Source organism: Hyperolius riggenbachi, chromosome 12 (assembly GCF_040937935.1).
Source record: "Hyperolius riggenbachi isolate aHypRig1 chromosome 12, aHypRig1.pri, whole genome shotgun sequence".
In the NCBI taxonomy this organism is placed as follows: domain Eukaryota; kingdom Metazoa; phylum Chordata; class Amphibia; order Anura; family Hyperoliidae; genus Hyperolius; species Hyperolius riggenbachi.
The window spans coordinates 37894202-37913277 of record NC_090657.1 but is presented as its reverse complement, the minus strand read 5'-3'; the positions used below and the strand labels follow the sequence as shown (position 1 = coordinate 37913277).

The window sequence follows — 19076 nt, the reverse complement described above, 5'->3', positions numbered from 1 at the left end:
TTAAAGCAGTAGGATTAGCCATACTATGCAAGGGAAAAAAACGCATAAGTAGATAAATACTTTCTCTACTTACATAACACATGATTGTACTGTCCGCGTTTTGATTTCAGTGAATGTTAACCACTTTACCCCCGCCTGTACGAATTTCTCCGTCCCTTTTTCCATCCTTTCACCCCCAGGGACGGAGAAACCTGTACTTTCCGCGCTCCCGCCGCTGCCCGAGCTCCCGCTCGCTCTAGCGCGCACTCCCGCTCGTAAACACACTGCCGGCCGCTCGCCCGGAGATCGGTGAACGGGAAAATCCATTCCCGTTCGTTGATCTAAGCCCCGCAATGATCAGCTGCTTCTCCGCTAAACAGCGCAATCATTGTGAAAAAAAAAAAGTTCCCAGCCTCCTAGTACTTCCTCCAAGCGTCCAGAAGGACGCTTGGAGGTCGCATTAAACAAAGTTACTGTTGCCATCTTGTGGCCAAATAGTAAAAAGACACCCTAAAGCATTTTTCACATACAAATACATTACTTATACACAAAAAATGAACTCATTACCTCCCACACTCCCTATTTTTTATTTTTTTTGTAATTACATTTTTTTTTTAAATTTACAATTAAAAAAAATACATAAATAGTTACCTTAGGGACTGAACTTTTTAAATATTTATGTCAGGAGGGTACAACAACACTGTTACTTTATAAACTATGGGCTTGTAATTAGGGATGGACGCAAAACTGAAAAAAATGCACCTTTATTTCCAAATAAAATATTGGCGCCAAACATTGTGATAGGGACATAATTTAAACGGTTTTATAACCAGAACAAATGGGCAAATACATTTCATGGGTTTTAATTAAAGTAGCATGCATTATTTAAAAACTATAATGGCCGAAAACTGAACAATGAATTTTTTCCCACATTTTTCCTATTTTCCCATTAAAACATATTTAGAATAAAATAATTCTTGGCATAATGTCCCACCTAAAGAAAGCCTAATTGGTGGCGGAAAAAACAAGATCTAGTTCATTTAATTGTGATAAGCAATGATAAAGTTATAGACGAATGAATGGAAGGAGCGCTGAAAGGTGAAAATTGCTCTGGTGCTCAAGGGGTAAAACCCCTCAGTGATGAAGTGGTTATATAGTAAATGAAGAGAATTCTGTTCCTGGTGGAAACCATGTCTTTTGCCCACAGTTTAGGCTAAATCCTGATGTCATTTCTGCCCTTTACTTTTTTCTTTTTCTTTTCTCCTCCAATCGCTGTCACCTCAGTCTTGCTTGTAAACACAAGTGAGCAGGGGATCGTGTTTCAGATAAGCAGCTAGGCAGGGAAATAAATGGAAGAGGAGGAATATATTCTAGATAAAAAGAACCCCCAGCATGCAACTGTTTGGCACTGACTACTAAAGGGCCAGTGCTCCTTAAAGGAGTCATCAGGCCAAATATAATAAAATAAGTGCTACTTACAGGGGCTTCCTCCAGCCCCAAGCTCCCAGCATGTCCCTCGCCGCACCTCTACCGTCAGTCATTCGCCGCAGCTCCGTCCCGGTCCCCGGCGATGACGTCAGAGCGACCTTCAGGTCGCTCTGTACTGCGCCTGCGCGAGCGGCGCTGTCATTGCCACGTGGGCCGGAGCGGAATGCACAGGCGCAGAACTACTGCGCCTGCGCAGTCCGCTCTGGCCCACGTGGCAGTGATTGACAGCGCCGCTCGCGCAGTACAGAGCAACCTGAAGGTCGCTCTGACGTCATTGCCGGGGACCAGGGTGGGGCTGCGGTGAACGGCTGATGGCAGAGGTGCAGCGAGGGACATGCTGGGAGCTTGGGGCTGGAGGAAGCCCCCTGTAAGTAGCACTTATTTTATTATATTTGGCCTGATGACTCTAAGTATGTGATAACTCCAAACCATAACAGTAGAAAAAGTTTTGAATGCAGGATTTGCATTTTTATCACTTAACCTCCCTGGCGGTAAGCCCGAGCTGAGCTCGGGCTATGCCGCGCAGGAGGATTTCTCAGGCTCTGTTGGGACGATTCGCCCCATTCAAAGTGCTGTGCGCGCAGCCAGCACTTTGCTAGCCGCGCGCACAGCTTGATCGCACGCAGCGGCGGAAGAGGGCCCCCCGCCAGAGCCCTGCGCTGCCCGGACGAATGAGTTCCGGGCAGCGCTATGGGCTGGATCGAGTGCGGCTGACGTCCATGACGTCATGCCGATCATTGCCATGGCGACAGGAGAAGCCAAACAGGGGAACGCGTTATATACGCGCTCCCCTGTTTGCTATTGATGTCGGCGACGATTGCACTAGAGGGCCACATGCGCCCTCTAGTGGTGTTTCATGTAGCTACCACTCTGGTAGCTTTACATGAAACAAAATAAAAAAAAAAAGGATTTTTGCCCATTTGGCAAAATAAATTAACCGCCAGGGAGGTTAATACACTCAGACCAGTTGCTGTTGAAATATGATTTTTTTTTTTATAGTGACAATCCCGCTTTAAAATGTGTACCTAGCTTTACAAGTGACTTTCAGGGAAGACTAACCCTGAGGTAAATAATAATAATAAATAGGAGTAATAGTTGTTTCTTGGAACGGGTCCTTCTAGGCAAATAGAAAAAGTCTCTGTGAAAACATAAGACCATATATGCTTCCTCTGTGGTAAGGGTACTGCAGGAGATCTTCTGATGCTACGCTATAAAGTGAGACGCCTGCGATTTGCTGCAAGATACTAATGGATGAAGCATTGTAATCATGGCTGCTTCTTCTAGTCTGTGGTCTTTGCTTTGTATAAGGCGAGATGAGTGGGAAGCAGCTTTGACTGACTGAACAGCTACCCTCCAACATTTCTTGAAGCTGCTCATTCAGCATTCTGGTAGCAAGAAGTAGACGTTGCCATCACCTGGTCAGAAATGAATACTTTACCAGCAACCTGTGACCATAAGGTTTTCAGGCAGGAACAGTGTTTAATTTAGTCACCAGAGGATCTGCATACATGGGGGGAAAAAAGGTTCCTGAAAAAGAGAGCGCAGGGGATTGCCGCTAGTAGGATATTGCTACAATTAGCGATATTCTAATGCTGGATTCCACCAGTAAAATATCGGTAATGTTTACAAATTATTTTACAGTGGCTAAACCTAACCTTTCTTTCACACAGAACCCTCTCTCGAACAATGCCTACACTTAAAAGGAACCAGAGACAAAGCAGCCTCATGTATTTTACCGTATAGATCAGTGGGAACATTAGAGAAAACACCTACCCTGCTTTCTGTTTCATCATTTACTGCTCAGTCTGCTTGTTATCAGCCCTGATAAAATCCCCCACTGAGCATTCAGTATGGCTTTGCTCAGGAATCATTATAGCCATGTCATTATAACAGAGCCAGAAGAGTGCGGGCTTGGGCTTGAGAAGACATCGGAGAAGACAGACTCTGCTATAATGGTTCCTGAGCAAAGCCAGACTGAATACTCAGTCGGGGATTTTATCAGGGCTGATAACAAGCAGACTGAGCAGTAAAGGATGAAACAGAGCAGGGTAGGTGTTTTCTCTAATGTTCCCACTGATATACAGGATCTTCTCAAAAAATTAGCATATTGTGATAGTTCATTATTTTCTGTAATGTACTGATAAACATTAGATTTTCATATATTTTAGATGAATTACACACAACTGAAGTAGTTCAAGCCTTTTATTGTTTTTCTTATTGATGATTTTGGCATACAGCTCATGAAAACCCCAAATTCCTATCTCAAAAAAATAGCATATTTCATCCGACCAATAAAAGAAAAGTGTTTGTAAAACCAAAAAAGTCAACCTTCAAATAATTATGTTCAGTTATGCACTCAATACTTGGTCGGGAATCCTTTTGCAGAAATGACTGCTTCAATGCGGCGTGGCATGGAGGCAATCAGCCTGTGGCACTGCTCAGGTGTTATGGAGGCCAGGATGCTTCGATAGCGGCCTTAAGCTCATCCAGAGTGTTGGGTCTTGCGTCTCTCAACTTACTCTTCACAATATCCCACAGATTCTCTATGGGGTTCAGGTCAGGAGAGTTGGCAGGCCAATTGAGCAAAGTAATACCATGGTCAGTAAACAATTTACCAGCGGTTTTGGCACTGTGAGCAGGTGCCACGTCGTGCTGAAAAATGAAATCTTCATCTCCTTAAAGCTTTTCAGCAGATGGAAGCATGAAGTGCTCCAAAATCTCCTGATGGCTAGCTGCATTGACCCTGCCCTTGATAAAACACAGTGGACCAACACCAGCAGCTGACTTGGCAACCCAGACCATCACTGACTGTGGGTACTTGACACTGGACTTCAGGCATTTTGGCATTTCCCTCTCCCCAGTCTTCCTCCAGACTCTAGCACCTTGATTTCCGAAAGTACTTTGGACCACTGAGCAACAGTACAGTGCTGCTTCTCTGTAGCCCAGGAAAGGTGCTTCTGCCGCTGTTTCTGGTTCAAAAGTGGGTTCATGCTTCCATCTGCTGAATAGCTTTATGGAGATGAAGATTCAATTTTTCAGCACGACCTGGCACCTGCTCACTGTGCCAAAACCACTTGTAAATGGTTTACTGACCATGGTATTACTATGCTCAATTGGCCTGCCAACTCTCCTGACCTGAACCCCATAGAGAATCTGAGGGATATTGTGAAGAGAAAGTTGAGAGACGCAAGACCCAACACTCTGAGAGTCTGAAGCGAGAATAAATCTCGCTTCAGACCTCATAGATAGCAGGGGAATGTGTGCCCCTGCTAAACCGCCGCTATCGCGCCGCTAAACGGGGGTCCCTTCACCCCCAAATCCCCCTCCTTGCGCATCCCCTCTTCCTGGTTGGGGCAGGGCTAACCGCCGCAGCCCTGCCCCACGCGCGTCTGTCAGCGCGTATCTCCGCCTCTCCCCCGCCCCTCTCAGTCTTCCTTCACTGAGAGGGGCGGGGGAGAGGCGGCGATGCGCCGCTGATAGACGCGACTGGAGGCAGGGCTGCAGCCGTTAGCCCTGCCTCCAGGAACAACCAATTCCACGACCAAGTGTTGCGGGGGTGGGTTTGGGGGTGAAGGGACCCCTGTTTAGCGGCGCGATAGCGGCGGGTTAGCAGGGGCACACATGCCCCTGCTAACTATGAGCTCTGAAGCGAGATTTACTCTCGCTTCAGAGTCTCTTTAAGGCCGCTATTGAAGCATCCTGGGCCTCCATAACACCTGAGCAGTGCCACAGGCTGATTGCCTCCATGCCACGCCGCATTGAAGCAGTCATTTCTGCAAAAGGATTCCCGACCAAGTATTGAGTGCATAACTGAACATAATTTGAAGGTTGACTTTTTTGTTTTAAAAATACTTTTCTTTTATTGGTCAGATTAAATATGCTAATTTTTTGAGATAGGAATTTGGGGTTTTCATGAGCTGTATGCCAAAATCATCAATAAGAAAAACAATAAAAGGCTTGTACTACTTCAGTTGTGTGTAATGAGTCTAAAATATATGAAAGTCTAATGTTTATCAGTACATTACAGAAAATAAAGAACTTTATCACAATATGCTAATTTTTTGAGAAGATCCTGTATATGGTAAAATACATAAGGGTGCTTCGTCTCTGGTTCACTTTAAAGAAGAGCTGTCAGCCATACTATCTCAGGAAAAAACAAAACAAATATATAAGTAGATAAATACTTGCTCTACTTACATAACACATGTATTACACTGTCCACATTATGATTCCTGTGAATTTTATAAAGGAAAAGTAGAGAATACTATTCTAGGCAGTTTCCATGTTTGATGTGGCTATTTTGAAGCCAGTCGTGATGAAATATCCGCCATTAGTCTCCTCTGCCTGATTTGCCCGCACTTCACTATAGAAAGTGCATTGTTTCAGCATGAGAAATTTTGGCCAATCAGAGAGGAACAGAGGTGTGGGAGGGGAAAACAGGAGGGAAAGAGGCTTCAGCCAATCAGGCTGCATTAGTTAAGTTTGAGTGGAAGTAGAGAAGCAAAAAAGACAACCCAGCATGCCCTGCAACTTCTCTTTTGTGTACCAAATTTACTGTGTACCAAATAAGTAGTGTAAACTGGGGAATGATCATTTATTATTGCCTGATTAGCATCCTTATTACCTGTTTACCAGGTAAAAATAAAGAATTGACTTTTTATTTTATGTCCAACAGTTACACATTAACCGTTTCACAACTGAGGGGTTTTACCCCTGAAACACCAGCGCAATTTTTCCCTTTCAGCGCTGCTTCCACTCCAGTATTTATGTACTATGATTGGTTAGTGGGGACTGGAGTCCCCATAACCAATCATTGTACTGCAGAGCCGGGGTGTGTGTGCGCGCGGGTTGCGGGGGCGCGCGATCGGGCGCTGCACTTTTGTTTATCTTTCATTGTTTTGAATGCAGACGGCTTCTGTTTGAAGCCGTCTTCATTCTACTCTCAATTGGTGAGGCTAATTGGATTTAGGAACGCTTGTTCCTAACGTCTAATTAGTCACCTGCTGTGCGGGCTGGCTGGAGTGTGCGCGAGAGTTCCCCGCCCACTCCCAGCCAGTAAACAAACAAGTGTGCCTTTCTCCGTCCATGGGGGTGAAGCGGTGCGCAGAGGGATGGAGAAATTTAGCACTGGGGGGGGGGGGGTGAAGTGGTTAAGACCCCTCTGGTGGTGCCTAACCCTAAAAACCTAGCCCCCCCCCCCGCCGCAATGCCATAATATGCGGCAAGCAAGGCATATTTTGATGCCTGATTAGTGGCAGTGAAAGTTAATTTGGGCCTCTGACTGATAGTGTCAAGGGCTTGCGGAAATGCTAATTGCGGCATTGCATAGCAATTGCTAGGATCTACCTTAACCCTGTCTATTTATATGCCATGTTTTTCTTTGTGGTTTCACTATAATCCAATGCAGAGTGGCGGCTATATTACAAATGTCCAATCATGACTACAGTAATTCTCTATATAAAATCTGTTCAGTTTTCCATTCACTACTTAGAAACGATTAATAGAGATGGTTGTGACAGTGAAGTTAGTTCAGTATACTTCCCCCTGTTGCCTAGTTTTCAGTTATGTCTTTATTTCCCTGTACCTTTAGGCAGAACGCGTGTTTTCAGAAGTGCGACGCATTGAAAACTATCGAGTTGAGGGTATGGAGATCTACTCCACCACACTCTGGCACTTGCAGAAGGATGTCGCTCTGTCTGTGCTCTCCAAGGATCTCACTGACATGGACAAAAATTCACCAGAGGTACCACTCTTCAGACTTGTAATTGTTTGTGGGATGCATAAAATACATAAAAATATTTTAGGCCACATAGAAGCTGGTTGGTGTAGGAACTGTGGGGCAGATTTATCAAAGCATTACCGACAGTTTTTTCTTCTTAAACTGTTCTAACCAGCTGGGAGAACAGTTCTGCATGATAAGAACCTTCTTAAATGCTAGGTAATAGTGGCAGTTTAACATGAATTTCTAGAGCTGCACCAATTAAGAAAAGTGCAAATCCATCCCTAAACTGCTTTAGATTAAGAAGTGCTTGATAGCAGTTCTACAGATAGTGCAGCAGTGCAGGCTAGATGTGATTTGTGAAGTGCTCATTCCCCTCCTGAATTCCTCCTCAGAGCCACTGATATCAATACAGCAGCTGCATTGGTTACCTCGGCAACAGCAATCCCCCTCACACACTGCACTGTCTGAGAGACCTTCCTCACTCCTCCTATTTTACAAGTTTTAGAAGGAATCTGCACTATTTAGTGATTTCTTTATATCTCTGAGACAGTTCTGTATGGATTTATAAAATCTACCAATATTATGTCTGAAACTCTTGATAAATGTCCCCCTATGAGTTTGAAGATGCAAAGTAGAATATGATGGACTTAAAAAAAACATTGCTGTCTAAAAAAAACAATAAAAAAACCCCATTGCTGCACGTTACAACATTGCAAAAGCGCATCTGGATGTTTCACAGCAGTGCTGGCAAAATATTCTGTGGACAGATGAAACCAAAGTTGAGTTGTTTTGAAACAAACACACAACGCTGTTCATTGCCAACAGGAAAGGTTTCATAGATAAAAGAGAGTTAAAGAGAACCTGAACTAAATAAAAAATTCAAAATAACCATGCAGGTCATACTTACCTACTGTGTAGTCTACTCCTCAGTCTCTTTCTCCTCTCCTTCGTCCCATTTGTCCACTGTGATCAATGGAATTATCCGTCCTCCATTTAAAAAAAAAAAATGGCCATTACCCCATAACAGCTGCCTGGTCAGCACACTGTTAACCACCCTGGCATTCTATTTAAATTGTCAGGGTGGCGGCGGCAGGGTTTTTTCAATGTCATTTTTTTTTTTTCATGCTGCCAACTGAAAGTTGGCAGCATAAAAGCTGCGCCCTTCTGATCGCTTTCGGCGATCACAAGTAACAAGAAATCCCGCGGAGAGCGGGATTTCTTGTTAGGCTTACCCCGTCGCCATGGCGACAGCAGACGCCTCCGATCCAGCCCTTTGCGCTGCCCAAAAGTGTTGGGTCCAGGCAGCGCAGGGCTCTGGCGGGGGGCCTCTTCTGCTGCTGCGTGCGGGCGATCGCCGCTGAGCGGCAGCGATTGAAGACCACACGCAGCTGGCAAAGTGCTAGCTGCGTGTGGCGCACTTTATTTGAAGTAAATCGGCCCAGCAGGGCCAGAGATATCGCCCTCGGCGGCAATGGACGAGCTGAGCTCGTCCATAACGCCAGGAAGGTTAAACTGTACCACTTGAGCCATAGGGAAACATGGACATTACCTTGCATGTTCAGTTATAACTGACAGCTGGTGATCTATAACTGACAGCAACTTGTATATTTCAGTTTTGACAAAATCTTGTCACAACTGGAAGGGATCACTGTAAGAAGAAAATGGTGAGCTTCTGAGAGGAACTGATGGTGAGGTTAGTATGTAATATTCATTTGCAGGTACGTCATGTTTATTTGAAATAATTGTACTCGCTTCAGGTTCCCTTTTAAAAGCTGTATGGGTATGGCCTTGAATCAATGTACTTCAGTTTAATCATTCCTCTTGTCTAAATCTTTCTCTTCTTAAAGGATCACTCTAGCTTAAAGTAACTAGTGAAAGAGACTGAAGGGGTCTTAAATCATGTTATTACTGTAAAGCACTATAGATGGTGCTAAACCGCCACATCCCTGCGGCAAAACGAGTGGTTTATACCCCCCAAATCCCCTCTGCAAAATCAACTACTTTCATGGTCTTGGATTTTGCTGCTCATGGAGGCAGAGCTTTGAGCTGCAGCTCTGCCTCCATGCGCGTCAATCTCCGCCTCTCCCCACCCCTCTCTGTGAAGGCAGATTGAGGGGCAGGAAGAGGCGGAGATCAGCGGGGATTGACTCGCCAAGAGGCAGAGCTACTGCGCTAAGCTCTGCCACCTCAGGAAACGCTCCCCCGAGTTTGCAGGGGGGATTTTGGGTATAAACCCCTCGTTTTGCCTCGGGGGTGCGGCAGTTTAGCACTATCTATAGTGCTTTACAGTGATGACCTGCTTTAAGACTCGCTTCAGAGTCTCTTTAAAATCTGACAGAACAGACAGGTCGTGGACTAGTGTATCTCCTCTTGGGGCTTTCCCAGGGTTTTGTCTGTTTCTTTTTTAAGCATTATCTGAATGGCAGTTAGACTTTGCAACTACCACTCAGGAAATGCTTTTGAAAACCATGAGCATACCCCATGAGGTGATGGACTAGTCGGTTCTGCCAGATTTTAAAGGCTTACCTTTTTCGCTGTAGTGGTCCTTTAAAGGAAACCGTTGCTTGACCGTCAGGCTGGTCGAATAAGTATATAGTCAGGAGTGTTAGAGTGGAGCCAAATCCCCCTATCCCACATACCCATTACAGGAGAGTAACGCAGCATATTAACTGCACAGCATCCTCATGACAGAAAGGCAAGTCGTTTTAGGGAAAAAATGGCAGTTTCTAGTTCTCTTATGACAAGTGTCCATTAGCACTCTAACTGTTCATTCGGATGAGCTGATGAAGATGAAACCAAGATGAAAGGTCCAACAATACCAGTCCTGAGTTCTGTGTTTATCCAACCTGAAAGAATTTTGATAGCTGAAAGCTTTTTGGTATGAGTCTTGTTACATAATCTGACTAGATGGGGGGCGTGGCCTGGCTATGAAGCTGTGAGGACGTGCAGCGCCTGAGCTCCGCAGAACCTTTAAATCCTGACTGATCCTGTACACTCCAGACGGCGACTTTTGGCTTAAAAGCAGCGGACAAGTGCTGGCTGTAACCCAGAATCAGTGAGACGAGATGGCAGCAAGATCCGTAAAGGCTTCCTCCTCAGCCTCAGCGCGCCTGGCACAGTACGCGCATGGTGGCTCCCAAAATGGCGGCGGTGCGGTCTCCCCTGATCCAGGCGACTCAACTACAGACCCGATGGATGACACCCTCCCACTGGACGGGGTTGAGACGGACACCCGCACACCACCTGCAACGCCCGGCGGAGTCCACAGTGAGTACGCCATGTCTGCCAAAGCTGCGGGGAGTGACCGGGAGGAAAGGGCGGTGGCTGCAAATGAACTAGGCCCAAACCCTGAAGGTGAGCCGTCCAGATTACAGCTTTTAGAAGCGATTATGGAACTTAAATCCTCTATCACAGTCAAGCTAGATGCTATACAATCTGAAGTATCCTTCGTAAAAGCAGATTTACACAAATTACGTGATCGCACTGGCGATGTTGAGCGGCGCATAAGTGGCCTTGAGGACGAGGTTAGGCCTCTCCAATCCGAAATTAACCAGCAAGGCAAAATCTCTGACGCACACTCTTTTAAACTCTCGGATCTTGAGAACAGATCCAGGAGAAATAATCTCCGCTTCGTAGGATTTCCAGAAAAAGTTGAAGGCACAGACCCTGAGATATTCTTAGAAAACTGGATCACTACAACTATTACAGATTTTAAACCCTCTAGGCTGTTTTCCATTGAAAGGGCGCATAGAATACCAGGGGGCACACCTAAACCGGGAGTTTCACCGAGACCCCTAATTGCCAGGTTTCTTAACTACAGGGACAAAACAGATATTCTGAAAGCTACAAGATTTGCTAAAACACCAACTCAGTATAACGGAGCTGATATCCATATTTATCAAGACTTCTCTGTAGATGTGCAAAAGCAGCGTTTCGCTTTTATGGATGTTAAGAAGATGCTTAGGGAAAAAAGCCTGGAATATAGCATGCTGTACCCTGCAAAACTACGCGTGATACATGACGGCACAGTGATGTTTTTTACACAGCCGCGTGACGCAGTTAATTGGCTGGAATCTATGGGAAAAGACAGACCCAGGGCCAATATGCCTGTTCGCAGGCGTGTGTAGCTACTGAAGCGGATATCTCATGCAGTACTGCATATATCTCAACCTATAACCATGTTCTCTGTCTGGGCCTTTAATAACGTCTTTTCTCAATTTCTATAATGCTGGCAACCGGACCGGACTGTTGGATTTATGTGTCTGGCTGAGTATCTCTCTACTCTATATAGAAGCCATAGTACAGGGGCTCTGCCTGACTCTGTACTTACCTGCCTTTATTTGCAGCCCTGGGTAGCTAGCGCTGCAATAAGTGTCCTTATACTCTGCTTTCATTAACAGACTGTATGTCAAGGAACTTTATAATATGGAAGGTATCTCTATGTATGTTTTCACTCTTCCCCCCTCTAGGTATACAGACATAGTGCAATGCTCCTCGTTATCACCTGTCAATCTCTCGGAATCACTTCACTAGTGAATGAATAAGTGGGTTATAAAACTTTGCTATATGCGCGCTGCACTGTTACATATAACTGGTTTATTGTTAGCCATAACTTGGAGTCAGTATTACAAATGGGTAGGTTCTGGAGTTGTTTCTCTAGTCAACGCTCCCAAATGCTGCAAGGGTTAAGGGGAAAAGCGGGTTGTAGTTCTGGGCAACTTGCGGGGCGGGGGGGTGTTGGGGGTGGGGTTCTTTTCTGTTGTTACTCCATTGACAGTGTTATTGATTATTATAGTGCGCAGTGTAGGCGCTATTTCTGCATATATAATTGACAATGGTTGAGTTCAAAATAATCTCATGGAATGTCAGAGGTATGAACCATCCCATTAAGAGGCGTTTAGTCTTTGACTACTTAAAGAAGCGTGGTCCCTGCATCATGTGCCTGCAGGAAACACACCTTGTTGGTGCTAAACTTGCGAGCCTTAAAAAACCTTGGATAGCTAATGTATATGCTGCACAGCATTCTAATTACTCCAGAGGTACAGTTATTTTAATTGCGAAAACTGCACCTATTAAAGTTCTCTCTGCATACTCAGACCCCCTCGGTAGATTTGTTATATTGCAGATCCTGTATGAAGGGACTACGCTAACAATTGCGTCAGTTTATGTACCTCCCCCTTTCCATATATCAGTCCTAGAAAACCTACTTTCACATATATATAACATGCCCCCTGCTCCTGTACTTTTATGTGGAGATTTTAATAACATTCTAGATCCCTGTCTGGATAGATCTAACCCGGGAGACCACAGAGGTTATGTAACTTTCAAAGAATGGGTTCAAAAGCACAATATGTATGATATCTGGCGTTGGAACTACCCAAACAAATCTGTATTCTCTTGTTTCTCTGACCCCTCGAGATCTATGTCCCGCATAGACATGTGTCTTGGTTCATATGACCTGCTATCCAAAGTAGGTCGCCCAGAGTATCTCCCACATGGAATTTCAGACCACTCTCCCTTAATTTGTTCCTTAACTGGTGCTGTGACTGGAACTAGAGGCCTAAGGATGAACCCCTTATGGCTTCAAGACGAAACAGTATTTACGCATTGTATGTCACAAATGTCTGAGTACTGGGATCTTAACCCAGGCACTACATCAACAAATCTAGTATGGGACGCCTCAAAAGCCGCTCTTCGCGGCCACTTTAATCATATTAAAGGTATCACAATTAAAAATGATGAAGCCTATATGGCTACAACAGAATCTAGCATGATGCTAGCTAAAGGGAAATTTGAAGCATCTCCAACTACTGACAACTACCGGGAATGGTCCAGAGCCAGACGCAACCATGAACTTCGCTTGCTCAATAGAGCTAAACGCAAAGAATTTATAGGTCACCAAAAATTATTTGAGTGGGGCAATAAATCCAGCAAAATTCTGGCAAACCTTGTTAAAAATCAGGCCCCCATTGTAGCTATCCCTAGAATCCAGACGACAACAGGGCAGATCGTTTCTACCTCAACAGAAATTTTAAATGAGTTTCAAAACTTCTACAGCACACTGTACAGCCTGCCTGTTTCGGGTGGTCCGGCCTTGGCCCCTAAATTTCTCGATGGTTGTCAGCTTCCCTATCTTGATGATACAAACTATTACTTGACGCTCCAATCTCACTGGAGGAAGTGTTACATGCCATCAAAACCCTTAGACCCAATAAGGCACCAGGCCCGGATGGAATACCCTCCGAATGGTATGTGAAGAGTAGAAAATTAACTGCAAGCATGCTCCTTAAAACTTTTGAAGGTGCCTTTGGCTCTGGACTTCTGCCTGCCTCCATGAGAGAAGCTCACATTACGCTCCTCCTGAAACCAGACAAAAACCCAGAGCTCTGTGATTCATATAGGCCCATCTCTCTATTAAATTCAGACGTTAAGGTTTTAGCCAAGGTCATTGCAAACCGGCTTAAACAAGTAATTGAAAAGCTTATATTTCAAGATCAGACGGGATTTATCCCTAACAGATCGACTAAACTGAATCTCAGGAGACTGTTCGTGAACCTCCAGCACTCGCACTGCAATGCCGGCACCCGAGTCCTTCTAGCGCTGGATACAAACAAAGCCTTTGACACTGTATCTTGGCAATATCTTTGGGCAGTGCTAGATAAATTTCAGTTTGGCCCTGTTTTTAAAAAATGGGTCCAACTTCTCTACACTGATCCTATAGCGTGTCAGGGTAAATGGCCAGCTATCAAAACCTTTTAAAATTAGTAGAGGCACACGCCAAGGGTGCCCCCTATCGCCCCTTTTGTTTGCTCTTGCAATGGAGCCCCTAGCCACTTTTATTCGCGAAGACCACGGTATAGGTGGCTGGATCATTAATAGAGTACATGAAAAAATCTCGTTGTATGCTGACGATGTATTATTATACCTAGATAACCCGACATCGTCTCTACGGAGGGTGCTGGAGGTTTACGAGGAATTTGGAGGGATATCTGGACTGAAGGTCAACTGGTCTAAATCAGTTATGCTACAAGTAGACCCTTTTCCCCAAGAAAGGATGGCATGTGACCTTCCCTTAAAAACAGTCACAAGCTTTAAATATCTCGGAATAGTGATCACTAGATGTAATGATGCCTACGTTTCCAATAACCTTACAATGGTATTATCCAACATAGAAGGTAAATTAAAACGCTGGACCACGCTACCTCTGGATCTGCTTGGCAGAGTGAATATTATTAAAATGATTGTTGCCCCTAAAATATTATACATTTTATTAATGTCCCCATGCTGGGTCACTGCTGCACAGTTCCGTAGGATAAATGCCCTTGTAATAGGTTTTCTCTGGGCAGGTAGGGCTCCTAGACTTTCCTTAGACGTACTGAGTATGCCTGTTAAAAATGGTGGCCTGGCTCTGCCGCACTTTCAACTTTACTACTTAGCGGCCCAGCTTACATACGTTAGACGATGGGTACATTGCATCAGAGATGATGCGTCATTGGATACTGAAGCTGACATTGCCTCGTCATACGAAGCACTATGTAATGTTATATATAGAGGTGGTATACCGCCTCCACAACAATCTGAGATTATAGCATACTCTCTTAAAGTATTCCATAAAACTAGGAAAATGGTGGGAGATAAGCCTAATATGTGCTCGCCCAGCTCGCCTATATGGGGTAACCCGAATCTTCCTGAATTTGAATCAATTGACAACACTTTCTGGGTCCAAAAAGGAGTAAAGTATATTCACCAGTTATATCAAAATGGTATATTTAAAACCTGGTTCCATCTAGCGTCAGAGTTCCATCTCCCTAGATATGCTAAATTTAAATATTTTCAAATAAGACATGCTGCCATGGCCCAGTTTAAGACTCCCATGGTTAATTTGTCTTCTGGAACTGTGGAAAACTGGCTACTAGCTAAAGATAGTGACAAGCTTATCTCCAAATTCTACTCTTACCTTGTCACATTTAAATGTTCTGCTCGGCTGAACAGATCCAGAGAGCTATGGCATGACTGGGGGGAGGAGGTATCTCAGGGAGAGTGGTCTGATTTCGAGGAGACTTATATGAAGACAGTGATATGCTCGCGTGACAAACTAATACAGCTTCGATGGTTCCACCAAATTTATATCACTCCAGTCAAATTATCCAAATTCTCAAGCGGAACAAGCGATGTTTGCTGGAGATGTGGGTGTAGTCCAGGCACGTTCCGTCATATGACATGGGACTGCACGATAATTCAAACTTTCTGGAGTAAAATAACTCTATTTCTGCTAAATTCCTTAAATATTCAGCTTGTACCTTCATATAAGTCCTACCTGTTGGGACTGATTGAAGATCACCCTTTAAATAAATACCAGCGCATTTTAGTTAGACTACTGCTTTTCTATGCTAAAAAAACCATTGCCTTAGAGTGGAAGCTTTCTTCTGAGCCCTCATTTAAAATATGGAAAAGTCTCATTAACAATGCTCTCCCCTTTTACAAACTTACTTGGATTGCTAGGGGATCCCCAAATAAATTCGATAAAGTCTGGAAGGGATGGTTAGACTCTTCTGACTCAACTAGTGAACATTTGGATATCAACCCTCATATTTTAGATATAATTCAATGATATGCTTTCAATGAAAAATGATTAGCTGCGTCCTGCCTCGTACGGCCTCTCACTACAGTATATACATGCCTCTGTTTATGTGTTACTCACCTGTAATTTGTCAATATTCCTCATATATTGTATGTGCCACATGCGTGTACATGGTACACATCTCTTCACTGTCAATGGTTTGTCTGTTGTGTTAACTTGTTTGTTTGAAAAACAATAAAAAGAGTTTAAAAAAAAAAAAAATAATCTGACTAGATCCCAGGATACCCAGTTCATTTTTACCCCAAATACAATCATGTAATGCTATCTAACAAGCTTTTACTAATAACACTGTAGCAAAAAGGAGGGCAAGAGGGACCCAAAAATGTAATGGAAAGTTCTAAAATGAAGAGAGCACATAAAACTCTCCTCCTAGGGATGATAGCCAATACCGGGTATGAGTGAATGGGAAGCTGAAGTGATACTTGCCTAAGAAAAGGGAAGTCTCTGGATAGTATAGAGCAGGAGTAGGGATCCTATGGCTCAGGAGACAGAGGGTTGATTCACTAAGCTACACTGCTCAAGCAGCGCAGCTTAGTGTGACAGCGCAAGTAAAATTTTCAAAGTAGGCACGCTACTGCTGTAGCATGCAATACTCACTCACTTGCGCTCCCCCCAAAACGAACAGCTGTTTCAATTGTCCCACTCTGGACCCTGTCAGGTCCAGTGACTTTGTAGGACGAGATCCCCACACTTCGATTGGCCCAATAATCTGCCTGTCACTTGACAAGAAGCCTATTGGGCCAAAGTGCGGGGATCTCCTCCTACAAAGTGAATCAACCCCCAAGTGAGCTAGCTAATTGTACAAACTGTTAGTCTGTATTTCTCCTGTCTGGCTCTCTGGGAAATTGCTGATGTTGCTGAGACCGAAGAGAAGCTGAAGACGTGTCTGACACTTCCGCTGCCCAGAGGATCAACTGTATACACATCACCATGGCAACAGGGACGTGAGCCCTCGGCTGCGCATGCGCACTGTCCCAGTTTGAAACATTTTATATCGCTCTGAGGGAACTACATTTTTAAAATGTGGCGTTTATGGGTCTCTAAGCCAAAAAGGTTTCTGACCCTTCCCGTTCCCCTGCCCGGCCAGTTTTTCTTCCACTCTCTATTGGTACCTACTGGGTCGAACAGCTATTTATAAATACTCTTGTCAACCTGTTCTGAGGACAGTTGAATCACTACTGCACATCCGTGAGTCTGGACTTGCGCAGGTGCAGCAATGATGCACCCATCCTTGGAACTACTCGGTCACACGAGAAGTTCCGAAGAGCTTTTTGGGCAAATGCATTTACCGATTGATAGCGGAGGAATGACGGGCCAGTTGGAGGAACGGAAATGCTCTATACTTGTTTGCTTTAACCACTTTGGTGCCTGCGGTCTCTGTTCCCTTAAGGACCAGAGGCTACTGATCCAAAAAAAGGGGCCGAACGACGTCACACCGCATGGATTCGCCGTTACTGCTGATCGCACCGATTTCCTATTGCTGAAGCTCACTCACTCTGCCATTAATATGACAGCAGAGCTCGGTGAGCCGGTCAGGAGCTGATTTCATTGGCTCCTGACCCTGTGATCAATGTGAGCCAATGATATGTCCCTCGCCGCAGCTCCACTCCCCTTCGTTGGTGATGCCGACCTGCTGCACGACCGCACGGCTGTGCCGCTCGTGATCACGCTCACTTGGTGCGATCGCGAGCAGCGCAGCCACACGCTTATGCAGGCGCAGAGGATGCCGACTTGGCGAGGTAGGCATCCCAAATAAAGGGGATCCCAGGCTGCTGGCTGGGGGTGGAGCTGTGGCGAGGGACATATTGGCTGCCAGGGGCTGGAGGAAGCACTGGGTAAGTAGAACTTTTTTTTGTACCTCTGATCTTCCCTTAAGGTACAGATAAAATATTTTGGGATTATCAACTAAATCAAAAAGTGACCATTTGTCTCCAGTGGAGCATGTGGATGCACTGGCGTAACAATAGACCCTGCATGGAATGCCTCCGCAGGGAGGCCCAGAAGCCACATGGGGGGGGGGGGGGAAGTCTGAGAGACTGACAACTAAGGGCATGGAGAGAAAAAAAGTATTCTGCTCTCGTACCATTGTTATATTGACTGCATGTGTCCACCACACAGATAAGGAATCATACGCACTTGGGAATTAGTACACTGTCCCTGCTCCCTAGGGTTCGTAAAAAAAAAACCTCTGTCTCACACTGCAGCAAAGTTCTGATGACTTCATGTACAACGTTACAAACAAAGGTGTCACAGGTTAAAAAAAAGTTGTAGACTGTCCCTTATTCAGCAATCACTCAAGAGATTCCTAGATTCTTATTACACACAGGCTAGTGACCTTATGGTGTCTGATTATGGCAACAGTGGAATGGGTAAGGTTGAGATCTGACTGTCGCTGCCTCATTGAGAGCTTGTCTTGTCTCATACTGAGTGACATTCTGAATGTTTGCCAAAGTTACAGTGAATACTATATCTTATGTTCAGCTCGTCATTGTTGTTCCTCCATATAGCATGTGCTCTCATGTAGTAAAATAAAAAGGCTGTGTGTGTATGTATGTACTGGGAGCAGAGCTGCAACCAGGGACTTGTCAGCTGCAAGGGGCTGGAGGAAGCCCCGGGTAAGTAGATCTGGGGGTAGCATAGATTGCCTGACATTTTCTTTAAAGGACTGCCTGTCAGAAAAAACAGTGATGGGATGTGTAATGAGCCGCTCTGGCTTCAGTCGCCTCGGCTCTGCCTCTCATGACGTACTTGCCTAATTAGCCACTCCCCCCTCCATTTATTCACTGAAACAATAGGGGCAGAGAGGCAGAGCTGAGGCGGCTGAAGCCAGAGCGGCTCATTACACAGCCCATCACCGTTTTTTCTGACAGGCAGACATGCGGTGAATGGCTGGAGAGGGAGAGCAGCTCATTGCGCAGCAGAGTCTGCACTGACAGCTGTCTCCCTCAGTGCCTGCGGCGTGCCTGTGTACTGTGCGGGGGTCCTTCGGGTGATGATGGGGAAGACTTGCAGCGCGTGAGTGTTTATACAGTTTGGGCAGTTAGGTAGAGCTGGACTAAACCATTTGTTTGTTTTTTTTCTCAACACCTGACAAGGCTCCCTCTGCTATGGCTTTACAGTCCATCAGCGTTGCTTCAGGGGCTGATGGACACAAGCTACAATGATATATGGCAAATTAAAGGGCCATGTCGGCAAAAAAAAAAAGACACAGTAAGGCTTTTGTATACTTGATGTATCTACTGTGAG

At 45.0% G+C, this 19076-nt stretch overlaps 1 protein-coding gene across 4 annotated transcripts in view; it reads left to right on the top strand.

The window, feature by feature from the left end:
- The window catches only part of CDC27 (cell division cycle 27), a 105123-nt gene that overhangs the window by 66923 nt on the left and 19124 nt on the right, over nucleotides 1–19076 (top strand). For all 4 annotated transcript variants that reach the window (XM_068263744.1, XM_068263746.1, XM_068263745.1 and 1 more), the window contains one exon: nucleotides 7058–7210. In XM_068263744.1, the coding sequence (XP_068119845.1) occupies nucleotides 7058–7210 (153 nt within the window). The remainder of the gene's footprint in view (nucleotides 1–7057; nucleotides 7211–19076) is intronic.